Source organism: Falco punctatus (genome assembly GCF_963210335.1).
Source record: "Falco punctatus genome assembly, chromosome: 1".
Classification (NCBI taxonomy): Eukaryota; Metazoa; Chordata; class Aves; order Falconiformes; family Falconidae; genus Falco; species Falco punctatus.
In genome coordinates, this window is record NC_137580.1 from 49,046,232 (window position 1) to 49,073,343 (window position 27,112).

The 27,112-nt window shown below is 39.2% G+C and overlaps 1 protein-coding gene across 4 annotated transcripts in view; it reads right to left on the reverse strand.

The window, feature by feature from the left end:
- Positions 1–1,487: 1,487 nt before the first annotated feature.
- Positions 1,488–27,112, reverse strand: part of CPZ (carboxypeptidase Z) — a 77,476-nt gene continuing 51,851 nt past the window's right edge. For all 4 annotated transcript variants that reach the window (XM_080407353.1, XM_080407352.1, XM_080407354.1 and 1 more), the window contains one exon: positions 1,488–25,978. In XM_080407353.1, the coding sequence (XP_080263479.1) occupies positions 25,623–25,978 (356 nt within the window). In that variant the 3' untranslated portion in view covers positions 1,488–25,622. The remainder of the gene's footprint in view (positions 25,979–27,112) is intronic.

Here is a 27,112-nt window from a genome sequence, read left to right on the forward strand (position 1 = left end):
AACACTAGATGCTCAGCCGGCACTGCGAGGATGGTGGTATCTAGAAGGATGACCATTATGTCCAGCTGCAAACAGCAGCCTCTCTAAATGGCAGAGCTGGAGTGATCACCACTATTAAAACTCCACAAGGTTAGATTTTCCACTGCCCAGCTTCATCTTTGCCTCTGCAAAGTAATCTGATTGTACTGATACATCTGATCCCTTGCATCCAACACAGATCATAGCTGGGAGAAGACTCAGAATAGAAATGAGGAATGATAACACTCATGGAGGAAAAGAGAGCAAGAAAAAGTGGACCAGGTAGAACAAATAGAGGAAAACTGAAATGCTTGCACAGGCGTAAGCAGCTACACCAACTGAAAGCTAAAAAACCCTTCAAACCTGTGTGCTACTACTGATGTCCACTGGTCCTTGCTGAGGCTGCTGAAGCTAGTTACATCTTTGTATATGTAGGAACTGTAAAACTATATGTGATCAGTTTCTTCCTGCCTAGGAAAGAGCTAAAATATCCCGGGATGGATCCCATTGCACTGTTCTGAACCTGGGAATAGTCCAGAAAAGAGCAGTTTGGCTGTATCTGCTCACTTCCCCCTTCCATTCCTTGTGACTCTTTCCCACCTTCCGTAGCACCCACTGTAACATATTACTGTCATCACAGGTCTGTTTCTGCTTAGCTAGTTACTACCAGTGGAAAAAAAGAAAAAATGACAATAAAAACTGCTTGAAACACTGGAGGATAGACTACACATAGCAAAAGAAAGCAAACCTTGGCTGAAATCACCCCCCACCTCTTCCAAAATGCCATTTTAACAAAATACATTTTCTAGTGAATATTTTGATGAAATATAAAACTGGTCAAGGAAAAAAATATACTTCTATAATTGTTTTAAATAGGCAAATTTAGGTTCTTCATCATGAGGAGGGTGCTATTCACCTGAATGAATCTTAACTTTTCTTTAGGGTGGTGAAGCATGTAGTGGAAGAATTTGGTGTTACCTTTGATCATGTTAATTTTCAGGGTAGGATTTTATCTTTATATATGTTCAAAACACAGAAAAAGAAAATAAAGATATTGGTCCTCTAAAACATATTTTATGTATTATAGCACTGCAATTAGATCAAACTCTGCTGCTGGAGACTTGAAAGTTGACAAAAGTATTTTAGTTAAAAGGCAATTAACAAAAAAGGCAGGTGAGGCACCACTAGCCACCTCGGTGGGTGAGTATCTGAGGCATGCACTTTGTTGTGAATCATTCAGTATTAAAGCAGACTTGGGAACTGAACCCAGATGTCTTGATTTCCAATCTTGTAGTGGAAAAGCTGGCTTTATATCGCATCTGTTTATCCGCTTTAATAAGTTCTTTTGTCAATAATGTTCCTGGGGAATAACAGAAATCAGATCTGCATGATGTTGCCCAAGAGCTGCAAGTTTCTGCGAAATTGGTGCATTGGCCTTCAGAGTCAAAGGATATTTATTGTCTGTCAGGTTTTCTATATGCTAGTGTGACTGAAAAGCCCAGTGTGTGCATGACACCATTTCTCACCACATCTATATATGACATAAAGGGAGGTCAGAGCTTCAGTCTGCTCAGCCTTTCTTCACTTTTCCTACTGCCTCTCTTCCCTGGCTCACTGGGGTATTTTAAAATGAGCCACTCTATACTGAAATGTAATCCTATGTGGGCTGGCTGCTATCAGTGTGTCTCAGTGATGTGCAACAAATTTGGTGGAGCTATCATTTCAAAGACATAATTTGATTGGAAGCTTGATTCCATCTAGCTTCCTCACTCTGATAAACTGATCAAAATCTTCCCTGGCTCTCCCAACACGATTCAGCAGCTACTCATCCAAGATGGCATCATTCAGGAATCTACCACTACAGTCACAGCCTCTGACCTTGTTGGCTGTGCTTTGCCCACTGTGATTATTTGTTCTTTGTACTAGCTTAACCAGGATCAGCTGACATGGCAGGGATGCCGATAGTTTCATCTTCAAAGTCTGGGAATATTTCTTCAGTTTTGAATGATTAAACTCTTGAATGATTAAACAGTAAACTGTATCTTCTCGTCATGTTTTTTTTTCTTTTTCTTTTTCAATTCCTCTGCAAATTATCACGGAAATAAGATTAATAAATTTTAGAGGAGAAAAAACAATGCTTTGAGATTCTTAGGAACAATTAATTCCACTTGAGAGGCACGAAGATAAAAGCTTTTCACTATTGCTTTGAAGTAGCACCATGCCTTTTAAACCCATAATCTGGGTGATCTGAGGTTCTATGCACCCCAAATTCACTGCTTGCATCCCTTTGAAGCACACAGCAATAAGACCCCTCAAGCACCAGAAAGCCTTTCCTGACACCTTGCAGGACATCACATGTAAGTTCTACTCCCCTTTCTTTCCTCACCCTCTTACCTAGCTTTTGCCATCTTAAATGCCTGTTTTCTTCCTCCACATTTTCTGTTCTGCCCTATCCATAGAGATGGCAATCTTTCTGTGGCAGAGTCTGACTGACATATCTTAGGCATTGGTCTTACCTGGACTGCAGGCTGACATCATGACAGATCAAAGCAGACCACTGACTCCATGGTCATAGACCTGTCACAAGTGGAGCCCTTGACTTCTGTTGATGGGCTTATTCTTCAGAAGCAGTCAATAACTGAATAGGGGAGTATTTTTCAGCAAGAGGTTTCAGTAGACAAGCTACTTCAAGTATTTGCTATTTTTTTGTTACAATATTCATTATTTATAACACGTGACTTGTTATTCAATCAAATGGCTCTATAAGTTCCTACCTGGATGAGACATTCTGTAAAGAAGAGAATAAGAAATGAGGACTCCATTTTATAATTTATATATAATTTCTCTATCCTATTTTCATCAAACACTTCTACCTTGCCAAGGTCCTATGGCCTGTCCACCTCTCTAAACACCAGATGGCACACTGCAATAAGTGGTGCCCTCATCCTTCAAGTAATTGAAAACTGTGTGGCCTCATGGAGAAATCAGGGCAGAATATTTCTGACAAAGATCAACTTGTACCATGCATATGTAGTATAGTATGTGTGACTTTAAATATAATGAATGATGAGAAGAAGGGGTACAGTAGACATTTCAATATGTATATTTGTTTAATAGTTATTTTGGTATTGCTCAGCCATGAAATTTTCACTGATAAAAAAACCCTTTTAAATACACATTGCAAAAATATACTCTTCTATTCTCCCTGTACTCTATAGCATTCCTTCAGCCATCCAGAGCATCACTGTAGAATCTCTGTAAGAATTCCAAACTGGGTCTAGTATTTATGTCTGGCAGTACCTTTAAAAACTCTTAGGCTGTTCAGGCTTTTTTCTTTCATAAGTAGCTGAATTAATGAAGCCTCTGTCACCTATATGACTAAATTTCTAAATCCTCCCCTAACTGCTACTCCTGACACTTCTGCCAGAAACATTTCTCTCTGCAAAACATGTTTTTACTTCTGCACAGCACTGGGATTTTTGACTCAAGTTTCTTTAAAGTATATTCTTAAACATACTAAATTTCACAGAGGGCATAAGAGGGTTTTATCATTAAATTAATGATGGTCTTGTTAAACAACTAAACATTACAGTATTTGGAATGGCACACTCACTGTTGAGTATTTTTTTGCAAATACTACTCACAAAAAAAGCCTGGATTGCAGTTTTTCTTTTTTATATGGAATAAGTATAAATAAAGGAGCAAAAGAATGTTCTTACATTAAATACAGAAGAGTATTTTACAGTAGTATTGCTTTCAATATTGAGTTCATACATAATAGAGCGTGTAATCTAATAAATGTTTTGTTTAACAGAAGATAATGTAAAACAGATAGAAATAATTTCTTCTGTTTATTGTCAGGCGTTTAAATTGGATCTCTACTTGTTATACCTTAGGGTCTGTGCCTCTAATGCTCATCCAAAACACATCTCAAGTTTCATGTACTTTCTGTTTTCTTCCTATAACCTTCCTCCTCCTCATCCAATCCTCCAGTCTTTTTCTCCTCATCCTCAGCCAGTTCTCACTCATTCTCCTTTGCAGCAGTCTGCATGCTCTGGCTTCAACCCAAGTGAGTAATGAGCTGAAAAATCTCTACAAGCCCTGTTTTTCCAGGAATCTTTTCCTGGCTATTCTCATGCCTAGCATCCTCCACAGTCTTCTTCCTGACATTTATGCAATGCTTTGAATTGCCTTTTAATAGTGAGGGTTGAAATTTGAAAACTTCTGCAGAAGGACAAGTCTGCACAAAATGGTGTCTAAAAGACTTAAAACATCATCCTTGCATTTCCTTCCTCTTTCATCAATAACCCTATTGAAGATACCTATTACATCATACTATATGATAGCTATAAATATTGCAATTTGGACAATTATAAACATGCAACTCCTACAAATTCTATTGAATACTACACCCTGACTTTTCTCAGTATTGTCTATGCTTGTTTGGTTTTTTTTTCCTGTGAAACTGATCGTATTTTCCTAACCGCAGACCAGTTAAGAGGCTAAAATTCCATTTATATCAAGGTATAAATTCACTTCTTTTATTAAACCCACTGTGACAGGACTGAATTATTAAAAATAATAGGCAGTTAAGGTTTACTTAACAGTGGAAATACCACTGGAATTTTTTTGGGGAGAAAAGTAATATTTACTTAAAAGTTAATTGGAAAATAATTGCCGCCCCATTCAATTTCACTTGGCAAGTGGTAACAAAAATGACAAAATTAAACAAACTGGAACATTTGTAATGTATGTGTATATTACTAAATAAATAAATAAATAAAAAACCTCTAGCAGTCTGAGTCAGATTTAGGATTTCAATTCATATTTAGTGTTTTTAAATAAAACCAATACCCTTTATTAATCTCATGGTCAAAGACATCTTTGCAAATTTCACAGTTTTTCCCTATATCATAATGTCAGTGCAAACTTGGGATCTGGTCTAATGTAATTAATGTCAGTAGGAAAAAAGAGCTACATTTAGTGGGAACAGGTTCAGCCTCCTTTAGCCTTGTCTACAATCTGCCATTAAAAGGCTACTCATTTGTTTCAGTTTATTCTAATTTTCAGTATTTTTTCACATCAATCTTGGTAACTCTCCCATAATTCTCAGGCTATACCAATGAGATCAGGTTGTAAAGAGTAGCTCTTTTATACCATTAATAAGCACATAAAAAAGTGCAAAAATGTAATTTTTGCAGCCTTACAAATGATATTTGCTGGCAAACAAGGAATCACAGCGAATTTTCAGGCACAGTGGCAAATGAAAGGTCAATATAAAAGCATGGTGAACTAAAAATCCTAGGAAGACAAAGCCTATGAGGAAGGGAAGCTTTTTTTTATTGGGGAAAAGACGTCCACCTCAAAGAAGGATAAAGGACTGGCTTTTGAAAAAACTTGGGATGTAGCAAGTTGACAAATATGTCAAACTCTGTGCCATGCCACATGACATGCCATATGACCAAGATATTCTAACTCTATTGTCCAGATATTGAGAGTACTGGTCCTTGTTCTTCCTGTTTGCTGTATGGAAAATATGATTTCCAGTGAGCTTGTAGCAATAAATGACAGTCAAGAAGTTATGGGGACTATCTATTTACTTTGTGAAACACTATTTAACAGATATCACCTTTTACCCTAGAGGTGAAATAACTGGTAAGAGGAAGAGAAGAAGAAAGTGAGGTGTAAATCTAGACTAAAATAATTCCAGTTGTGATGTGGTAGTTTTCTGAATTAAAAAAAAAAAAACAAAACTTAACTGTAAACATATATGATGGCAATGTATGTGAAATAGTATATTCATAGTCTAAGGCTGGTCTGCTTTTGCCTTTCGCTGTAAACTTGAAGTGGCTCACTTAATTTCCTAGAAAATTTCTTCACTTATGTGAATATTTCCAAGTAGAAATGTACTCATTTTCCTGGGAAAGTAAAAGGATGGGTAATCAAAACCAGATTTATTTCTGAAACTGGCTCATTTTTAGAATGAAAATATGTCTTGTGTTAGGGAAGTGTGATCATTCTCGATTTTGTGACTTCCACAAGGCAAAAACTTCCCCACACACCCCAATACTATTTGTGAAATGGGAAGAGTACAACTTTCCATACTGGATCAAACCAGAGGCCTGGGTAGTTCAATAGCCTGTTTGTCTCAACCCAAGAGAGCATCTTCAGAAGAAAGCATGAGAACTCCCCCAAGGGAGCTCGTTTGACACAATCTATACCCCCCACCCCCCACCCCCACCCCCGATAAATTTTAATGGTAATTCTAACTTCTAAAGTTGGAAAATGATAATCTCTTAAATAAATAGCTTTGGTATAAGTTTCAGAAATTTACTATAACTTACAAGACTTTTATTGATGGTATTTTTGTATACTTCTGCTATCACAAGGTTATTAGTCACCCTTGCTTAATATGTTAGTAATGATGTGTGTGAAGGCACATACATTATTTTAAGATCTGTACAAAAAAGTTGCCAGAAATTAGTCTGATCATCTCAATATCTGTAACCAATTAAAGCATTTTGCTCATTTCTATTGGTGGCTCTGAAATATACAAAGGGGTGGGGGTGGGGGGGGGGGGAGCGGGGAGAGAGGGGGAAACAGAAGGAAAAAAACGTGTAAAAAAGAGAGAAAAACATTACCTGGTTGACAGTTAAGCAATTACAACAGCCTCCACGTAGTGGAGGTGCCGCTATGTAATGCACAAATGCATGGGGATGGCGAGTGGCGCTGGAGCAGTTGTGCCGTAGGGCAGACATGAAGATGAGGGATGGGGAGGTATGTCGCTGCTGCAGTAATTGCAAGCTGAAGAACATCAGTGACTGGCAGTGAAGCATTAACCACAATGGCCTACCTGTAAGTGGCCTGATGCTAATGTGAAATGGCAGCTGAGAGCAGCTCCATACAACTTTCTCAGCCTCCCTAAGTAATTGGTAACCTCTGAACCCGGCTCACATGAGTAGCTGGGGAGAGCTGCTCCCAGTTAGGCAGAGAGGTCAAGCCAAAGCCTGATTGTCTGGACCTTCAAACATGTGACCTTCTTCCTCAAAACTTTCTTTCTCACACCTAAAGATCATGCCACTGGCCCCCGGAACTGCACTTTGATCGGTGCTTGAAGCACTTTGTTTACCTTATGTATTAAGGCCAGTCAAATGTGCTTGAACTGTACAGTATCAATTTTTCCCAGGTCCTTTAAGTTTGGGCAAAGAGAAACTAGCCTGCCTTAGCAAACTTCTACCTTACTTAGTGCTGATTTTGGACTTTTGCAAAACTGACAGTATCACTAATGTAATCCTGATGTCTCCAATGACGTTTAACACTTGGAACATTCAAATGAAGTTTAACCAGAGCAATTTACTGAACTTTTAGGTCCAGCATTTTTTTTTGTGGCATATTCTGATTGTAGATTGAATATGACAGTATGTCCTGATTAGCCCGGTGTTGTGAGAGGTGGAATCAAAGCCTCATTCCAAGCAGCTACCAGGTACTGCGGCATTCCTAATTACACTTAGCATTTGGCCATGCATGCACTAAAATTTTTCCAGGCCTTTTGAGAGGCTAAATGAAGTCTTTGGTTTTTGAACAGAAAAGTAAAAGAATGGATGTCAATAGCTGTTTAGTTTTTATGGCCTTTAAATATTTTTATTTGGACAAACATCCAAATATTCTAGTTGCAGCACAAAATGGTTATTTCTTCTCTGCCTTCACTACTAACATCTTCTGGAAATACACCTCACTGGCTGATCATGCTCCTATTTTCCAAGCAAAGTTTTTGTTACATGCTTTTCTCAGGCAGAAATTCTTGTTGCCCAGCATCCTTGGCTCTGGCTCATGTTAAATATCTAATTTCCTTTAATAATTAAGAAGGCGGTTTTGAGGCAATTATTGCTATTTCCTTCCTACCTATTCATCTGCTCTACTATCAGTTTCTTTTCCTGCATTTTGATTTCTGTTTTGGTGAAATTAATTTTCAAAGGAGGCCACAAATAAACTGGCAATGGTTCTGCTCAGGGTTGTATTAAGAATAACTGTTCTGACATTCTCTGATGATGAATTTCACATAGCAATCACAGGCAAGCTCTAAAATTGTTGCAAATTTTACCAGTATGAAAGGACATCCCAGTACTCCGAAAATTTGGTACTTACTTATTTAGAAAGCTAGCTGCCTTGCAGTGACCGTCAATTTTATTGTACAAATCAATTTGTCTCCACTGATGGAAAATAATTGCAAAGCAAACAAATTATCCATGCTACATTGAACCCTATTCACTCCGGGGACGCTGAGCTTACAGCTTGAGAAGATTTTCCTCTGCCTGTCTCAGAAATAGAGCTTGCTATAAAAAAATACCCCAACAAAACACACACAAAAAAATCATACTGCTCTTACTCTTGCTGCTGGAGAACTGCAGTATATTAATTTTGCATCTGTCTAGGCATTAAGATGCCATTACATGGAACTTTTCTGAGTACATTCAAACCCATGTCTGTGATATGGCTTTATATACTAAATTTTTAGTACAAAGAGCACTGTTGTTGAAAGTGAAGGATTTGGAAGCTGCTGAAGGCTTACAAAGTCACTTAGAATCTTATGTTAAAGCACAGTCCAGCGGATTTTTATATAGGCCAATATCCACAGAGGGATTTAAACTCCAGAATAGACTGTACAGTTGGAGTGCATTTACTTAAATTTCACTCCTCAAAACCACCACCCTCTTTTCATCTTCCACTGGAAACATCTACGTTCTGTCAACACACCTAATGCCCCAGTAGTTCTGCTCTTGTAAACCTCCCAAAACACCTCCACTCAGGGTGCAGTTCTGGCTGCCCTTCTTGGAAGATGGGGAATATCAGCTTGGACTCTGCAAAGTGTTGGTGCAGGTGTCATTTCCCAGCAAACATCTATCAGTAACTCGGGTTCCCCAGTAAAGGTAGACAGCCCCTGCAGCTGGTCCCAGCTGGACAGCCCTTACTTGAGCAATGCCATGCTCCTTCTTTTTCCCTCTGGGTTAACAAATATTTAAGTACTTTGGTGAAAAGTAGAACAAACAACTCCTCCTCAGGAAGACTGTCAGACATAGGTCTCATCCACTCCTTCATGTCTCTATGAAGCCGCTCCAAGGACAAGGTAACCTCCAAGGTGGTGGGTCTAGCCAGTTCCTGAGAGGTTGAGATGAGGCCGACACCAAATCCCAGTACAACTTTGAAAAAAGAGGGACCTAACTTTATGGAAAGGTCTGCTTGTAATCCCTAAAGAGACAGAAGCACTTAATCCATCTGGGAAAGCTGCAGGAAGAAATACTTTGTGCTTTCAGCACTCCCTAAGGAGATAGGAAACTCCATGATTAAAACTTTGTTGCCTTTGGGAATCAAGGTTGTAGTATCTACAGATCACAAATGCCAGCTCACAGTCCTAACTGCAGATGTCCAGCTTCAGACCTTCAGTCTGTACAGGTTTTTTTCTTTAAATTCAGTGAGTAGAGATCTCAGTGACAGGCCCTGCAGAGCTGTCCAATATCCAGTGGAAACAATTTTTGTACATATATATTTTTTTGTTGTTTTGCTTTTACTTCCATCTGCCTAGATTTCAGATTTTGAAATAATTCCTCATTTTCTGATTCCAGCTCTGTTGGGCTATTTATTTATAAACAACATTCAGTGGTATGGCAGAAAAAAGCCCCTAGGTACTTGCATTGTTTTTTGGTATCAGAAGATTTTAAAATAGTATCACTTGCCTATTTTGAAAGAAAAATGAGTGCTATTTAAGCAGGACTGCTACTTTCCAGTCTCCCCCAAAGAGCACCTAGGTGGTAACTTCTTGTCCCAGTAAAAGGAGCTCTGAGGCTACATTTCATTCCAAATGTAACTATTTCATTTCACTGCCTCAGCATTTCAAATGGAGTTGCCACCTGGAAAGAGATGCGGTAGTAAGCTACATTTTTTCCCAAAGATGACATTGAATGCAGTGTTTGATGAAATACATCCCACATAGCTTCTTTTTTTTAAAGGTGGGGTTTCTAAGAAATGAGTTCTGTGGTATCATTCTAAGTGAATATTAAAGCCTATGGGATTGTCTGTTTTTCTTTATCATTTAGCAAAAAAATTTAGCGAAATTTATCAACTTGTATTGATATAAATTTGTCAGGGGTAGATTGGAAGAGATCTCAAATTTTCTAAATTGTGGAAATAGGCACTCATTATTAGAAAAAATATATATGTAAATTTACTTCTACTGAGGAAATAGTTATGGTAAAAGCCCTATTTCTTTTTGACACCATAAAAGTTACATGAAAGCAAAGCCTTAGGAAAGTTCTAAATGCACAAAATGAGGCAGGGACTGGGGTAGAGCTTCCTTCTTAGGTGTCAAAGCCAACAAACTTTTAGACAAACAGCAGCAAGAAGCCAGACTTCCTCAGTTCCAATGCTCATCAACCACCTCAAGCTACTTACCAGACATGAAAGAAAAAAGAGAGGCCAAGAAGTCAGCGGAGGGAGTTACAAAATACTTGGTAGCATACAGCCTAAATTCTTTAACGACATTTTTAGTAAATGTTCTTGCTGCCAAATGCAGTTTGCTTCACCATCAGATCTGTCTCCATTAATAATGTGTAATTCCACTTCAAAACTATTCCTGTAAAGCACTTTCTTAATAGCAGACATCAGCTTTGTGCATTGCCACAGAAGTTAGTAGAACTTGCTTTTTGTGAATGTATGGAGTTCTTTATCTGAACATTTGCAATTTAAAACATTGCTAAGAACTATGAGAAATCCCCACAGAAATCCATCCCAAGAGAGGCTAAAATCAAATCACTCAGATGCATTTCTGTAGTCCTGACCTGGGAAGGACATTGCCCAATCTAGTCTATGATGCAAAAATACTTGAAACAAGGACAAATTTCTCATTAACCTCCTCTTCCCCCACTAAGCTCACATTCTTCACCTCCACTTCATAATTTTTCATGGAACCAGAAGAAAACCACGTATTTCCCCCATATGTTTCTGCTCAAACTCTAGTTGTGTTTGCAGAGAGGTTAACTTTCCAAATAAGAAGGGGCAAGAGTATAAGGTCCACATTTGTATAAGAAATAAGAAGGGACAAGAGTATAAGAAATCAGATGCTTGCAGCAGTAGGTCTGAAAAAAATGGAAAGATTTTCAAGAATGCACTTTTCACAAGATTTCTAGGAGATCCGTCAACTGCTCCCCCAATAAAGTGAAATATTTTTGCATATCTTAATTGTGTGTCATTTTATATCTGCTTTCTGCTAAATTTCTGTGAAGTTTTGGAAATTAATATCTGAGAAAAAAAACCAAACAACTAAAAAAAAGAGTGAGGAAAACAATAGACAAAAGGATTTGTTTCACCCACTCATTAACATCCCAGGAATGGTCTGTGAACGACATTTATTATCACTGTAGACTAATGCTAAATATTAGATATGTTAAATTAGAGTTTAAATATCATAGAATAAAACTTGGCTCCTACTGGGCATTTCAGAAGAATTTCTGTTTAAACATCAGATATTTATCTCTCTCTCTTTTTGCATCTCATTTATCTGCTAAACACTAAACCCATTAATTATGTGGTTATCATAGCATCATTATGTAAAAGGAACAAAGATGAGCACTAAACTCAATCATGTATAAAGTAAACAAACCACAACCAGGCAGATGGCACATTTGGGACCTGACTCTGCCCTGTGAAGTCATTTACTGTTTTAAAACTGAAAGAACAATGTCTGCACGGTCTTTGTCACTGGTTTAGCAAAATAATTTTAAAACTATCTTTTTGCTCAAACTGGTGCAACATTGCTTGCAATGGCCATGCTTCACAGGCTCTGTACATAAATTTATGGAGCATGGCTTTCAGATCTAAACTGATCTAACATTCAGGTAACTCCTTTACCTTTAATATGTTTCCTCCCAATTCCCACCTGAAACTCTGAGGGATAAGGAAGCGCATTGCACTCATTTAATATTTCATTAATTGCATTTTAAGTCCACAGTATAACCACGCACTTCTACTGGGAGGACAAAAGGAAACACTGTATTAAGGCAATATTGATGCATTTAAGCAGCATAAAATGTAGAAAAGGTCAAGGTGGGGCAAAGCTGGTGCAAGCAAATACATCCCTGGCAGTTAACTGCTGTGATTCAGCTACTGACAACTGCAGGAAGGGAATGGGGAAAAGGCCCTCCAATGCTCACTAAAATGTGCCAGTTGTCTGTTCTTTGGAGTCATCAGACTGCCTCGAGTCGTGTCTTGCCCCCTAGGCAATCATCACAATTAATTGGGCATGCAATCTATCATAGACTAATTAAGTGGTTTCTACTGCATTTATCACTGCTTGTAAAGCGAAGGAGCTCATTCTGGCTTTTTATTTGTATCACTGGCAAGGCAGTTTGAAGCACAGGAGTTCATCACTTCTAGATGGGTATTAGGTACCCAGTAACAGAACACCCTTGCACCCAGGAAGGAGTGGCAGCCCACCCCAGTGGTCTGGGGCAGATGTGTTTGCACAGATTACTATTAGGCTGGTTTCCGCAGGAAAAGACCTTGAAACACTGTGGGGTGTGGATCTGTGCATGTGCCCTTGTATTTGTAATTATCTCTACTCTCCACTGACTTTTGGCCAATTGCAAGCAAAACTTGAGAGACGGAGAAAGATCTCAAAACAAAGAAATCCAGCTAAGGCTTCCACTGAAAAGGTGACTTTACAGTGAGTTTAGCCCTGCCTGGATATGTGGGATTTTCTTGGGAACTCTGCCTTGAGACACAAATTAATAAGACACCAGACAACCTTGGTTCTTGTGCTCATAGAGTTATGTGTACTTACCACTGCTCCTCTCTGCTGTTATAACATTCTGCTGCCACCAGAATATTTTCTTTGCTCATGCTGATCTAGGAGTCATTTTGCAGTCATTAAAGCAGCTGGCAATTTCAAAGGAAATCTCCTTTGAATCAGACTCCGTATTTACAGCTATGTCACTTTTAAAGACAAGACAGATCAGTGGTACCTATATAGTCATGGTGGGGTACAGTTGCTTCTGAAAGGTGTTTTTTCACCAGAAAGCCTTTGAGCAGAAGCTGTGCTGACTTATTCCCACTTACATTGCTAGTTAAGCCAAGAACATTCACATTTGGCTGCCCTTGCTGGTGCAACACATCCTACAACACTGAGCCAGTGTAGACATCCCAGTCTCCCCACCATTGTCTAAGGAAATAAGACCTGAGCCAACTCATTGGCCCACCACTCCAAGGTCAATGTTGATGTAGCCAGTCACACACTTGAAAAGCTCCAGGGAAGTGTGTATATTTTTTATTATTCCAGGGTTTAGCTTTGTGGAATTGTCCACAGAGGATTGAATTATATAAGGTGTTGAAGGATGGAAGAATTTGGATCTAAATGATAATAAGAAAAAAATGTTCAGCATTATTTCTGTAATTGGCATAAGAAATCAATTTATTCTCCAGCAAGATAAGGCAGTTTAGCTACTTTATTCGATTATTAGGGCATGTTAGCAAATACTTCTTTGTCCTCATAATGACTGCTCCCTTTTGCCCCAAAGGGTTGTGTGGTCTCTTCTTTTAGTCTGCACACTGCAAGGTTGACTTTACACACAGAAAATCAAGATCACAAAAGCATTCCTCAACAAAGAGACATTTCCCATTTGGTCCTCAGCTCCTCATTGTATTTCCCATCCACTTAACCACAACGCTTATTTTTATAAACCAAACTGCCAGGAGCATGCTGCACCACCCTTTTGCATTTTTAACATGGATTAAATAGAAGGAAACCATCTTGTGTTATGCCAGCTTCAAATCTCTGCATTTATGTCCCTGTTCAAATATATTCTCAGTCATCTTTAAGGGTGGAGGATGTATTTAATGGTATAGCTCTGTTGCACACTATGTTCAGTGGTAATAAGTTACCTAAGTTACGTTTAAGCCAAGTGCATGTGGGCACTGGAAATTGTCTAACCATAGCTGCATTGAGCTCTTCAAAGTTTTTCCTCCCTCACTTTTTGACATGCCGCAAGTATCTTCCTTTTGCAGCAGAACAGGAGCTGAATGGATACTAGCAGCAGCAGGAGGAAAGCAGAAGAGTCCTTGATCTATACTCCACCTCGAGTTATGTCCTTAAAGAAATACAAAACTTAAAGGTATCACACAGGCTAGTGTAGCCTGAAAAACTTTCTCACAGTCTAGGGGCCAACATGCAGTATCTGCTCCATGTCCACTCTTTGCCAAAATCCAGTAATCAATTCCTACAAAGAAAGCTTTCAAACTTACATTTGATGAGGGGCCAGTGGCCAGTTCCCACCGGAGGGATTTCTGCCTCACAGTTTCTGAAAGTTGTTCCTAGTCTCGACAGTGGGGCTTAGCTTTACTTAGGCAGTAAACTGCAACATCAGCTTAATAAAGCTAAGAGCATTAAAATGTCTGCAAACTATGGAAATCACTGCCTCAGAGTAGAATTGAAGCAAGGTACTTGGCAAGAGTTTAACATAATGGTTGACATTAAATAGCTCACGAAGTCATCCACGACTATATGATATGTTAAGGGGCTATTTTACAGGAGATACTGGGTTTTATACGTCAGAACTTTATGCCCTTATATAAGCTCATAGGTTAAGATTTCCACCACTATCCATTACTGCATTTCTTCCCGTAATGAGGAATTTCTGAGAAATCCCTGAGAAGACAGGTCCGAATGTAGTGTATCATGTTGCTGTTGTTTCCCATCAATGAAGCAGGCAGCGGCTGAATGAGAGGAGGGTGGAGGGAAAAGAAGCAGGGAAAGCACTGTGCAGCAGTGTGAACCTGCCTGGGAACATATATACTGCATGGGTGGTGCTCCTGGACAGCTAGATGTGGCAGCTATAACGCAGACACCGGGCTATCAAAGGCTCTGCCTTCTCTAGCTGGGTTTTAAATGCAATATGACACAGCCACTGAAGTTTTTTGGATAAACAACATGAGCACTGACTGGACCAAGCCTTCCAGGGGAGGTAGTCAGAGGAAAATCCAATTTGTGAATCCCAGCAGAGACTGAAATAGGAACTGTACCCCTCAGCATGCCAAGACTGATGCTTTTGAGCAAGCTGACAAGTAGACATTTAATATTAATGTTAGAAGTAATCTAATCTGCATACTTTTGGTACACAAATTACAGTAGCTGAGCAAGGACTCTGAGATTCTAAAATTCGGACTTGTCCAATTCCTATGCCTCAAAGGAAATAGCCAGAAATGGGTTTTCATATGTCTTCTAAACAAACAGGACAAATGTTTTCTTAGTGATTTCAAATGACTGCAGTGATTTATTTGCTAGAGACAGACTGGTCTGCATTCAGTTTTTAAAGTAAGTTTCTTCTTTCTCCATTCCTTTCTTAACATTAGTGAAAAAATAGAAAGTTTGTAAAAAAAAATAAATTGATTTCCTGGTTACCTATTGGAGGGAAGAAGTATTGCCTTGAGCATTGTGTTAGCCACACAACAATGTTGTTTTACTGCCATGTCTCTTTGTTTTGTTTGCTCCCTGGCAGCCCTAACTGCTAAACCTTTCTGCTGCTTTAACCTGCTCAGATCTCACATTTGATTTCATTAGTAATTCTGTTACTGAAGGCTTGGATCTTGTGAATTCCCTAAGTTTGGTATTTTACATTAATAAAACCAGCAGAACTATCTAAATCAATTTTACTGTGTTAAATTTTGACAGAAAGCTCACATATTTGTATTTTGGCCACATCAATACTTCATTCAATTTAGCTAATAAAAAATTAATGACGAAAAATACCTTAGGTTTTGCCACCCAGCTGCTTTTGAAGGCTTTCTTATTTGCCTTGAAACAAAGCATATTTATCAAGTCTTCACAAATCAGAACCAATTTAAATAAAGGCAATATTAATTTTTTATTCCTAATGGATCAAATGTATTTTTGATAGCAATACAAAATAGTAAGTAATATATTATGTATATATTACACAAAAATACGCCTCCTTATATGTGTGCGTGCACTTGTGTGTGTATATGTACGTGTATGTGTGCATGTGTATAAATTAAGAGATGTTCCAAATGAATGTTCTAATTTTTGGAGTTGTGGTTTGTGACATTTTCAATTTAATAAATATAAAATCCCTTTTCCAGTCTAGCTTTTCATTTAGAGGATTGTCCATGTGGGTAAGGAAAAGAGTAGAACATGTTGTGGGTTAATAGAGGCTTGTGGCATTTCTTAAAGCCCAAGGAGAACTAGCATCATGGGCACAGGGCTGCAGGGACACCTGGGGTGTGCCAGCCCCACCTGGCAGCGCAGCATGAGGCCGTCCCAGAGCTGAGCCCCTGGCAAGAGGCTTTTTTTTTTTGTTCAGTTGAGCACAGACACAACCATCTTGCTTTATTTGATTCTCCCCAAAGTGCTGGTAACGTACCTGCTCAATTTAAGCATATTTGCTTGGGGAGTGTGGCTGAGGCTGTGTTCAGAGGCACTTTGCAGTGTTGGAACTGTGAACCAAATGCAGCCACACCACATAACGTTTGTCTGCATAACTCAGGCCATGCCTAAACTTGCTTATGTCCAGAAAAAAAACCTCCTTTAAAGGCAAAGGCTCCTTGGCCATGGCTTATCCCACCTGTCTGGGAAGGATTAGCCACCAGCCTCAGGGATCACTGCATGGAGGTGACAACTGGTGTGATCCAGACCAGCATTTCCTGCATTCCTCTCTACTGATCTGACTGTCTCAGCAGTGCATATGACTTCCACTTAGTCCAGCAAGAGTTTTCCTATGGATGCAGTCATTTCAATCACAGAAATTTATTTTTAGTTCTTCTCCTAGGGAAGCAGCTCTGCTAGCCCTTGGGTTGGTTCCTTCATCCCCCTGGGGTGGTAGCTGTGCCAGCTGAAGTGCTCACCATCCTTCTGCCCTGTTCATACCACCCTGCCACCCAAAAATTCACCATGCCTCTGGTCTACTGATCACCTGCCCTGGCTTCATATGGTCAAAAAGAGGTAGCCTGGTTAACAAGTCTGTGCCAACTTGATTCTTGTAAGAAAGGCTGATTAGAAGGGATGATAAACCCAGCCTTACTCATGTCTGATAATACTTACCTTTAGGTGGATTTACTTCATACTAGTTCCTGTGCAGACCAGTTTCTTAATTTCTCCTTGAAGTTTGTAGTATATTTATGATTAGACCAGGTATCACTTTCACTGGACTGTACAGGAGATAAATTCTCCAAGGCTGAATAGCATACATACCATCCAGTCCTCCAATACACAACTGTTGTTTTTAGAAGTCACCTTCTCCCTGGATTATATTCATGTGTAAAAATGTATTGCCTATATTCCTTTCTTTGTACATGTACATGATCTATCTCCCAGAGATTTACACCTTCTATAGGGTAAAGGCAGATTGATTTTTTAGTAGGTTTATGGACTATTTTATAACTACATTTGTGACTGACATTAAGGTTGACTGAGACATCCAAGGTATGACTTAATAATGTTCATTTGAATACTGGTTTATATGGTTCAAATATATATTTAGCTGAAATATTATTACAGACATAAAATTCTACTTAATGTCAGTGTGAGATAACAGTACATTGCTTTCTACAATATATTGCTGCATATTGTCTGATTTTTATCTATGAAACTTTATTTTCTGATGACAAATGTTATCTTTATTCCTGTTAAAGATGAATAAAGCAGTGAACCCTGAAGCAATTTTTTATTAATCTAACTTAGATGGGTTTCACCAGTCTACTTATTGCTGATCATGTATTATTGCTATCAGCTGCATTGGCTGTTACATGTGTAGCTTTAATAGGAATTCTCATTTTAAAATGGATCACTGCTATTGCACCTAAACTAATACCACTGTGCAGCTGAGTAGAGCAAGCTATAGGACGTACCTGAATGAGGAATAAGCACAGGGCTGTTTCAGCTAGCCTACTAGTTGTTGATAGTCAAGCAAATGTTAATGGAAATACATGGTAGAAGAGCTGCCATTGCTTTCCATGTGGTTGAAGAAGCCAGGAAGCCAAGAGAACCCAGTCCTCATTCTATCATCACCTCCATGCACAGTGTTAAACAATCCCTTAGCTTTTTCAGCCTGTTTGCTGAAAGTACTGCCAGCAACTCCTTAGGAGACACCTCAGGGCTGCTTTTGTAGCTTCACAAGTAAACTTTGTCCTCCTCATTACAACATCTTTTATTTAAGGCCCTGATGTGTAGGGGAATTCAAAACCCATGTTAAATACCTGCTCACAATACAGAGGGCATGTCCCTTAGTGCAAAATTCACTGGGACATGCAGGCACGGTGTAGTGGGTTAACCCTTGCTGGCTGCCAAATGCTCATCATGCCGCTCTCTCACTCTGCCTTCTCAGCAAGGCAGGGACAGAAAAATAAGATTAAAAAGTTTGTGGGGGAAGAAAAGGGCACCAGTTACTGTCATAGGCAAAATGGACTTGACTTGGGAAGGTTAATTTAATTTGTTGCCAATTAAAAACAGGGTAGGATAGTGGGAAAGAAAATCTAACCTAAAACCACTTTCCCCCACCCTCCTTCCCAGGCTCAGCTTCACTCCTGACTCTTCTACATTTTTCCTCCAAGCAGCGCAGGGGGACAGGGAATAGGGGGTTATGGTCAGTCCATAACACTTCACCTCTGGTGTTCCTCTCCTCCTGCTATTCCTTTCCTCCAGCTTGGGGTCCCTCCCATGGGATACAGTCCTTCAAAAACTGCTCCCCCATGGGGTACAGCTCATTAGGAACAGACTGCTCCAGTGTGGGTCACCCACGGGCCACAGGTCCTGCCAGGAGCCTGCTCCTGCATGGGCTCTCCACTGTGTTTCAGCTTCATTCAGAACATGTCCACCTGCTTTAACGCAGAATGCTCCATGGGTGGCAGGTGGGTCCCTGCTCCCCGCGGGCTCCATGGGCTGAGGGCACAGCCGGCCTCGCCGCGGCCTTCACCGCGGGCTGGGGGGGAACCTCTGCTCTGGCGCCTGGAGCCCCTCCGGCCCTGCCTGCACCCACCGGGTGTCTGCGGGGCTGCTGCTCGCACACCTCGCTCCTCTCACTCACAGCAGCTGTGCATTTTTTACCCTTTCTAATATCTTATCACAGACCCACCACCAGCATTGTTTGTTTGCAAGCAATCAGGAATAACATGAAAATTAGCAAATATAGCTGCAGATGAGAAGCAGGAGCAGGAGCACTCCCCTGCGGTGCTGAGCAACCCCTCTTCGAAGACAACAGTGTAAAGGAAGCCCCTGGGTGTGGGGCAGCCACTGCCTTGCATGGGTACACAGTGCAGAGCCTGGCTTATCTGCTTGGGCTCAGCATCAGAAGGAAGAAAGAGGCAAAACTTAATTTGGGATGTCCACACAACACGGTGTGAAAGGATCATGATGGTTGCCCTGCTACAGTGCGGGCAGTGCTGTGCGTGCCAAGAGGCAAAGCTCAAACAGCCAAGCCTTCAAAGTTAGGCAGACATTTTGAGCCTTTACTTATTGAATTTCTGGGCCAAAAGTTATAATTATATTCTTAAAGTTTCTTCTAATTTACCCCTTAAAATATTCAAGGTTTACTTTCTAATTATTGCAACGCTGCTGGTATTTTTATACATGTAGCTGTAGGATAAATGGCGGTACTCAGCATATATTGCATAGCGTGTATTACATTGAATAGTCTGAGACTGCTCAGTGAATTTTTAACAAGAAATTATCAGGTTTTGCATTATGGCAGGAGAAAAAACTTTCCTTAAAACAGTAAAACAAACCAAATACTGCAATTTAAGATTTTAATCTGATTATTCAAAATAACAGTTATTAATTAGGTGGAAAAGAACAAGCCTGTTTTTCAAGCACTACATGACAGTTCCTAAAAGGTAAAAAGCAGATATTAGAAAGATTTTCCTCAAAACGTAATGGGGTGCAATCTATAAAATTAAGTTTCTATCCTGCAGGAAACTGATATTTCAGAATTGTGCTTCTGTTTGAATCATGAAAAGCTAAATATCCTGACTTCATCAAAAAAGAATTTTCTACTGCCTTTTTCTTGCCCATGTCATTGAATCACTATTTTTTAAATTAAAAAAAAAAAAAACAACAAACACCTAAAAATGCTTAATCAGATCCAGCATAGAACAATGCCAATATTCATTTCATGAAAATAAAGAATATGTACCTTGTGGCAGAAAGAAAACTGAAAGAGATGCATGTGCATTGTATTACTGAGTATACAAAAACGTTTAAATTCCATTTTGAAAGAAGGAAAGTAAAAACAATATCAGCATCCACTATCACTATGCTTTTAACTCTATAGTTAGGAGATGATATAACCCTTTAGAGAAATATTTAAGTTCTAAATCTCTTCTCCCAACATGTAAAATAAACCTTGCTAACAAAGATTAGTTACAGATGATTTTTGTTTTTATTCTTGCCTCTTTTCAAAGTTAGGACCTGTATACTGAAGTTATAGATGCACTTAAAGATATGTATATATATAAATTTATAGAAATATTTTAAAATTGCTACATCCCTTTCCGTAATCCAATTCTACACAGACACTGCAGTAGCAATCACCTGCCTAGAATTCCTGTATTTGTAAAAGTATTTATTTGCCTGCTCAGTGGTATGACTGCACCTTGCCAGCTGGCCTTATGTACTATTAACATCCCCAAACAGGGTGAGAAAGTCACGTTATGCTTCCAAGCTCTGCCCATAAAGGCCATCTGGTTCAGTTCCAGTATTACAATGAGATGCTTCCTGATGGTGTACTGCAGAGGAATTCAGCTCCTTCCCTTATATCACCATGGGCACAACAACACTAGTGTTTTTGTACCAACGTGAAACTGGTGGCCCCTGGGAGCCAGGAGGAGCTGCCAAACTGGGGGGAAATCCCCTATTCATCACATACTCATTTAAGCAGCTTGGAGCCAGAAACAACACAGCCACCAAAAAGCCCCTACAAGAGAAGCCCTTCTTCCAGTGTCCCCCTGCCTGTGATGGGAGGCTGGAAGCAGCACACCTCTCCTCGCAGAGGTCTAGGTGTCCATAAGGAAGCTGATGTGAGGCCCTTTGGCAGCACGACTTGAGAGTACAGGATGTCAGAGAAGACAAATGTCAAATGGGATCTGTCCTCCGATATGCTGCAAAGACAAAGACAGCAGGGGAAGTATACTACAGCTGCCCATCCACTCCTTTTACATTGCGGGAGCTTCAAAAGATAGATCCTACGCTGTGAAGGAAGGCAGTGTGGGAGTACCTCTGACAGGAGCTTTGTAAAAAGGGGTATCAGCTTCAGCTGACATTTCCATCCAAGCCACCTGAATGGCTCCGTTCCCTGTTGTTCCTTGTCTCCTGGAGGCTGAATCTTCAGTGCTTCTCTGCTGCGGGGCAGATGCCCACCCATCACAGAGATCTCCTAGTCTGTCTGCAGGCATCACTGTGGAGACATAGTCTTGTCTCACTTCAACGGCTGCTTTTGTAAGTGCTAAAGACATCTCTGACTTGTTTTTGAATTGTAGTGCAATACTAGAGGGATGGACACAAAAGCCAGTTTGGCACTGGCTTGACAAACTCTGCTCGGCAGCTGGTTCGCAGAACTTCAAACAAGACTGCAATATTGTTTTGGAGTGCTTCCCTTGAGCTGCTAAACTAGGGCATGAAAGGAAGAACTGTATAAACACTATGAAAAAATGATAGCAGGAAGGGCTTCTATTAGTGATTTTGACACTTAAAGTTTTGTTTTCAGGCAGTTAGCTTAAGACATCTTTCTCTTCTTTTCTATCTTTAGGAAAATAAAGATGCTCCTTCCTATATGTGGGTGGCCCAAGACTGGTACATCATTTTGTTACAGGAGATGAAGATGTCAACAGCTGCGAACTTTTCTGTCTTTGTCTGTTACTGTTCTTTTTGCTCTAAAATGTTTTTATGAATGGAACAAGCAGAATCAAATCTTCTTTGATATAATTCATGCACACAGCTTGTGATTTGTCTCCTGATATTTTCTGTATGTGTTCTTGAATTTTTTCTGCCATATGAATGAAAGAATTAACATGTATGACTTAAGCAGACCTTTCTCTTTGCTCTTTATGCTTGTAATGTTTTTAGTTAGATTTGCGTGCTTGAACTTGTTGGGAAGATTCATTGCTGGCAGAGCAATGAGGTCTGGACAGTTGGCAGATCAGAACGTTTATTGATGTGATTGCTTTGTGCAGAAAAAGTTTGGCTCCATGGTAGAGAAGATCCCCTCTGAAACAAATGTGGAGACTAGGAAATTAATTATTAAGGAGGATGTTACAAAAACATACATCAATACTGTTCAATATGTGGTTGGAAGGTAATTGAAAAAATTATGTAGACTCTGACTTAAAAGGAGAGGGAGTCTCATGAACACACACTATAATTCCTGACAGCACCGTCTGTACTGCTGAACCTGTCATGCTCCAAAGTAGCACTGGAAAAAGGCCAAGCCCAGTCTGTAAGGCATGGTTTAAGCATGATGGAGACTGCCAGGGAACTTTGGTTCGTTTTCACTCTTTTCCTATGTTACTTGTACTTCAGCTTAGGATGGCATGTCTCACTAAAGCATTTCAATCCCTCTTCCTATTCAAAAAGTATTTAATATGCTTCTAACTATATGTTCTGTTGAACTCTGCACATAAGTATCTTCCAGAGAGGTGCATGAGAGAGCTGATTGCTGTGTTCATTTTCATACATTAATTACAGAGCTGCCTACAGTTGCTTGAACTTCACCACCACTTACAATCCTTCTAACTATATTATAGTTGTAGGATGGGTTGTTTAGTTGGGTTTTTTAAAGCAAAACTATCTATTAAACACACATTTCTTGATTTAAATAAATATTGAAGATTTATGTAACATAATCCAGGATATAAATTCAAGCCAATACTTTCTCTCCCAGATAAATGGAGAACTGAATCTATATTAATCCCAAATAAAAATGGAAAGATGATGCTAAGTTTGGTTGCATTGTTATTTGGCTGTTTTTGACCAATCCTTCCTTCCTTCCTTTTTCCTTTCGTTCCCTCCCTTTCTTCCCTTCCTTCCCTTTTTTCCCTTTCTTCCTTTTCTTTCTTTCTTACCTCAAGGCACCAATAAAGATGTCCTAAATCTAATTTAAACCAAAATGGATTTTTGAGAGCCACCCAGGGAGTTCTGGCAGTCTTTCCTACTTTCAAGGACCTGAAAACAGAAGATTTTATCTTGGGGAGGAAAAAAAAAAAGTAATTCCAAAAGACTAAGGCATACCTATTCCCAAGACCCTCGTAGTTGTTTCAATGCATTTTAATACATCCCATCCATACGGGTGGTTGTGTCTGAATTAGCAGAAGTTTGATCTTAACTTTCTACTGGACACCTCTTTTTGCAGATGTGGTAGAAAGGCACAGGGAGGCTACTCTTGCTCTATCATACTGATTTCACATTAGTGGTATAGTAGTGTAGAATACTAGTTTTTCAAACTCTCTCAAACATAACACAGCTTTACAATTTTCCCTGCAAATCTTTCCCAAGTCTTGAATGCCATCTGCTATTTCAACTTGGGAATCCAGGAAAGAAATGGATTTCCTGTGCAGTCATCCTGTTTTGCATTTCAGTGGGCTTGGTTTTACTGTGATTACTTGCAAAATTCTAAATAGCCCTGTAAGAATCTAGGAAATACTTACAGAAAACATCTTTCTAAGTGTGCAATACATTATGTGCATAAAAAGAGTAGCCAATAGCCAGCAACTTGGGATATTGTTCTTTTTTTGTTAGTTTTACCACTGTTTTCACAGGATGGTGGCTTTGAAAATAATGACCACAGAAAACAGTAGTAATACCTATTACTGGAAATAAAGACTGGAGGTGTATCTCTTGCTCACTTTAGCATATTTAGGATTCAGAGTTTCTTTAAGTTGGCAAGCCTGGGCAAGGAACACTTGTCCATGTGCATGCAGTACATTCACTCCCATATAATTACTATTTGTTAATACTGTGAAACTGTTTTCTTTCATTTTTACAGTCTCCAGTCTTGCAGAGACTCAAACTCATGAATAACAGATTCCTAACTTCAATCAGATTACAAATGGGAATAAGGTCCTTAGGCATGTGTAGCATCTGGTTGCAGAATTAAGATCATTCATCTCTTGGGTCTCCTTAGGTGATTATAGCATGAGAGATGTGCACATGGACTATATAGGATTCATGCAATGTCGATTTCTTTACCTAAGATGAGCAAAAAAGTTTTTGAAATCAAAGGGCAATCCTGAAAGCTAATCCAGCAGCTCCTGCAGTAAGTACATCAGCTCCAAACCATCACCATATTCACACACTGTGGCATTTAAATGAGGAAACATTATCGGTTTATAGAGTTCATTATCCAGTTCAAGCTAAAAGGAAGTGTGGGCCTACGTGTTTGATCAAAATTAAGGATATTTTTTTGAGTCACCCTAAAAAATCATTACATCTGATGTCTGAGAAAGGACAGCATCTTGCAAGAATGCTATTCACCTAGCTTTACCCAACTGTCTTGAAAAGAAGTTTGTGATTTCTTTGGTGTCTATGTTTCATTAACAAGTATGTAGACTCAAAACAGTGTATGGCACTAACAATCTTCGTGTAATATGTCGTATTGTAACCTGAACTCTCAAATTATCTCATGTACTTTTCTATATCATAGGATGTGTGTGCTTCCAGCAGTAAGAGTACTTTTCAGTATTTTGCTGAATTAGATGAAAAATCTACTTGCTTAACAGATTACAAACTGTTCAAATTATATTAATATTTAAACAACATAAAATTGGATATTCAAAGTCCTTGGAACAGAATTTGCTTTCCAAGAATTTTTCTTCATTTGATGGGCCTACTCACAGTGCAAAAGATTTCAAAGGAGGAAGGCTGTAAAGATTTAACACTTTTAATACATATGTCTTACAAAGGATAACTTCTGAAAATTTACTTAGGAAAATGTGTTATTATTGATACTGACCTGCCTATGAGCAGCCCATTCTACTGAACATGTTACTTATTTAGATGCATATTTATTTTCAGATTCCTAATATTTTTCTTTTTCTGTCCAAAATCAATGCTAAACCACATCATGGATTAAAAAATAATAATAATTGTGAGCTGTATTGCAAGAGTTACTGAACTGAACTTAGTATGCTAAAATAATGTAAAAGGAGGAAAGAAAAGAGTTTTCTAAATGTTTCTGAAAGTTGTTTTTAGAATATAGTCATTAATGTGCTAAGACATGTACAAAAATGCATTAAAGGATCAGGAATATTTTCCTGCAGGTACTTAGAATCTAATAAATAATGAATGTGATGATTAACTACATGGGCAGAGCACAGAACATTACCAAGAAAAAAATGCTTAAAACCTGGCCTTTGAATGGATGTGCACCATTGTTTTTAATATATAAAACCACTTGAATATACTCAGTTGTGTATGAAGAGAAAATAAAAGAAGTAAGCGCGCTCAAATTAACATTATATTTTCAAATGAAACAGATTTAAATATTGCCAAAAGCAGCGAGGGTGCCTGGAGTTGGGTGGAAGGGCAGCAGAGTGAGGTGAGCAGAGGACCGTGATGCTCTTCAATGCTGCTTGAGCAGCCACAGAGGTTTGTGCAGGTCTAGAGAACTGAAGTAAGACCACCACCAGGGCTTCTCCCTGCCTGGTGGTGATGCACCTCGAGCCTCGGGCTGCCCATGTTGGGCGTGGGGGTCAAAAAGTTCCAGTGGGTCATATGGATCATACAGGTCTTCCATTGAGCGGCGAAGGAGCTTGTTGGGCCAAGCCTCAACGGGTCGCAATACAAAGTCGACTCGCCCAGCCCGTTTCATCTTGGCAGGAAGGGTGACCCTCTTCATCACCCGGCTGTATCCTGCCGCTTGGGCGCTGATTATGTATGTCCCCGGCGGCAGGAGTCGCCAGTAGTCTCCATCAGCAGCTTAGGAAAGGTAAAGGCACAACCAAACAAAGCTTAGTTTTTAGTTTTGCATCCTTTATAGTTACACCCTCACATACACGTGCATGCACAGGTAGAGCAAGCATTTAGGGGGCAGGTTTTGAAAGGATCTCAGATTTTGATTCAGATTTTGAAAAAAGCTCAGATGCAAACTCTTGAATGACAAAAAGGCTCTGGCTGTGGAAATCTGGCCTTTGGGAGCTAAGAGAGTAAAATTTACATGACATACATGAATGTCAGTAACTGCTGTGCCTGTATCAGAGGGAAAGGAAGCTTTCCTTCATGCTAGTTTCCCAAGGGTGCAAGGAATAACTCCAAAGAAATCAAATGAATCCAAAACTATGTGAAATTTAAGAAAGTGAAAGCACAATCCAGGCTGCAATATAGCATGTCTAAGGAGCTAAGAAATCCTTCCTTTTATTATATTACATTATATTACATTCAATTACTTTGCAGACATTATAGCACATAAGACTATGGAGTTGGAGCTGCAGCTGGTATAAATTGCTATTAGTGTAAAATGGGTGTAAATTTCCTCCAGCTGAAGGTTACAGCCTGCAGGCAAAAGCAGGGAGTTTTAAAACAATATTAGTCTTCATTTTATATTTCCTTTATTTTGAATGGTAAGTTTCTTAGCTCAGTTAATGTTGCATTAATGCTATTTTCTGCTGGAATTTCTCAGTCTTTTTTAACACTGACATTAAAAAGACTTATTAATCATATGACATTCTTAACCCCACCTAACTCAAAAACAAATACTCCTTTTTCCTTCAATGTAAACACATTTTTTATTTAATTCTTAATTCTTTAAATGTTCACTGCCAATGGAAAGCCATTGTCTGGGAAGAAGTTTGGAAAAGACCCTAATTCATGCCAGTCTTCCACCAGCCTCAAGAATCTTCATCATCTGCACCATTGTATCCCCTTTAATATAAGTTTTTTGAAAGCTGGAAAGCATCTATTACTTTATAAACCATTCTGGCTTTCTCAGTTGATTCAACAATCATCGTTAGAGCAAAATGTTACCATTCATGTCTTCTTTTTTGCACTCCTATGGCCTAGCTTGTTCTCACTGAAATCAATAATAAAATAAAAGCACTGATTTCAGTGGGAGCC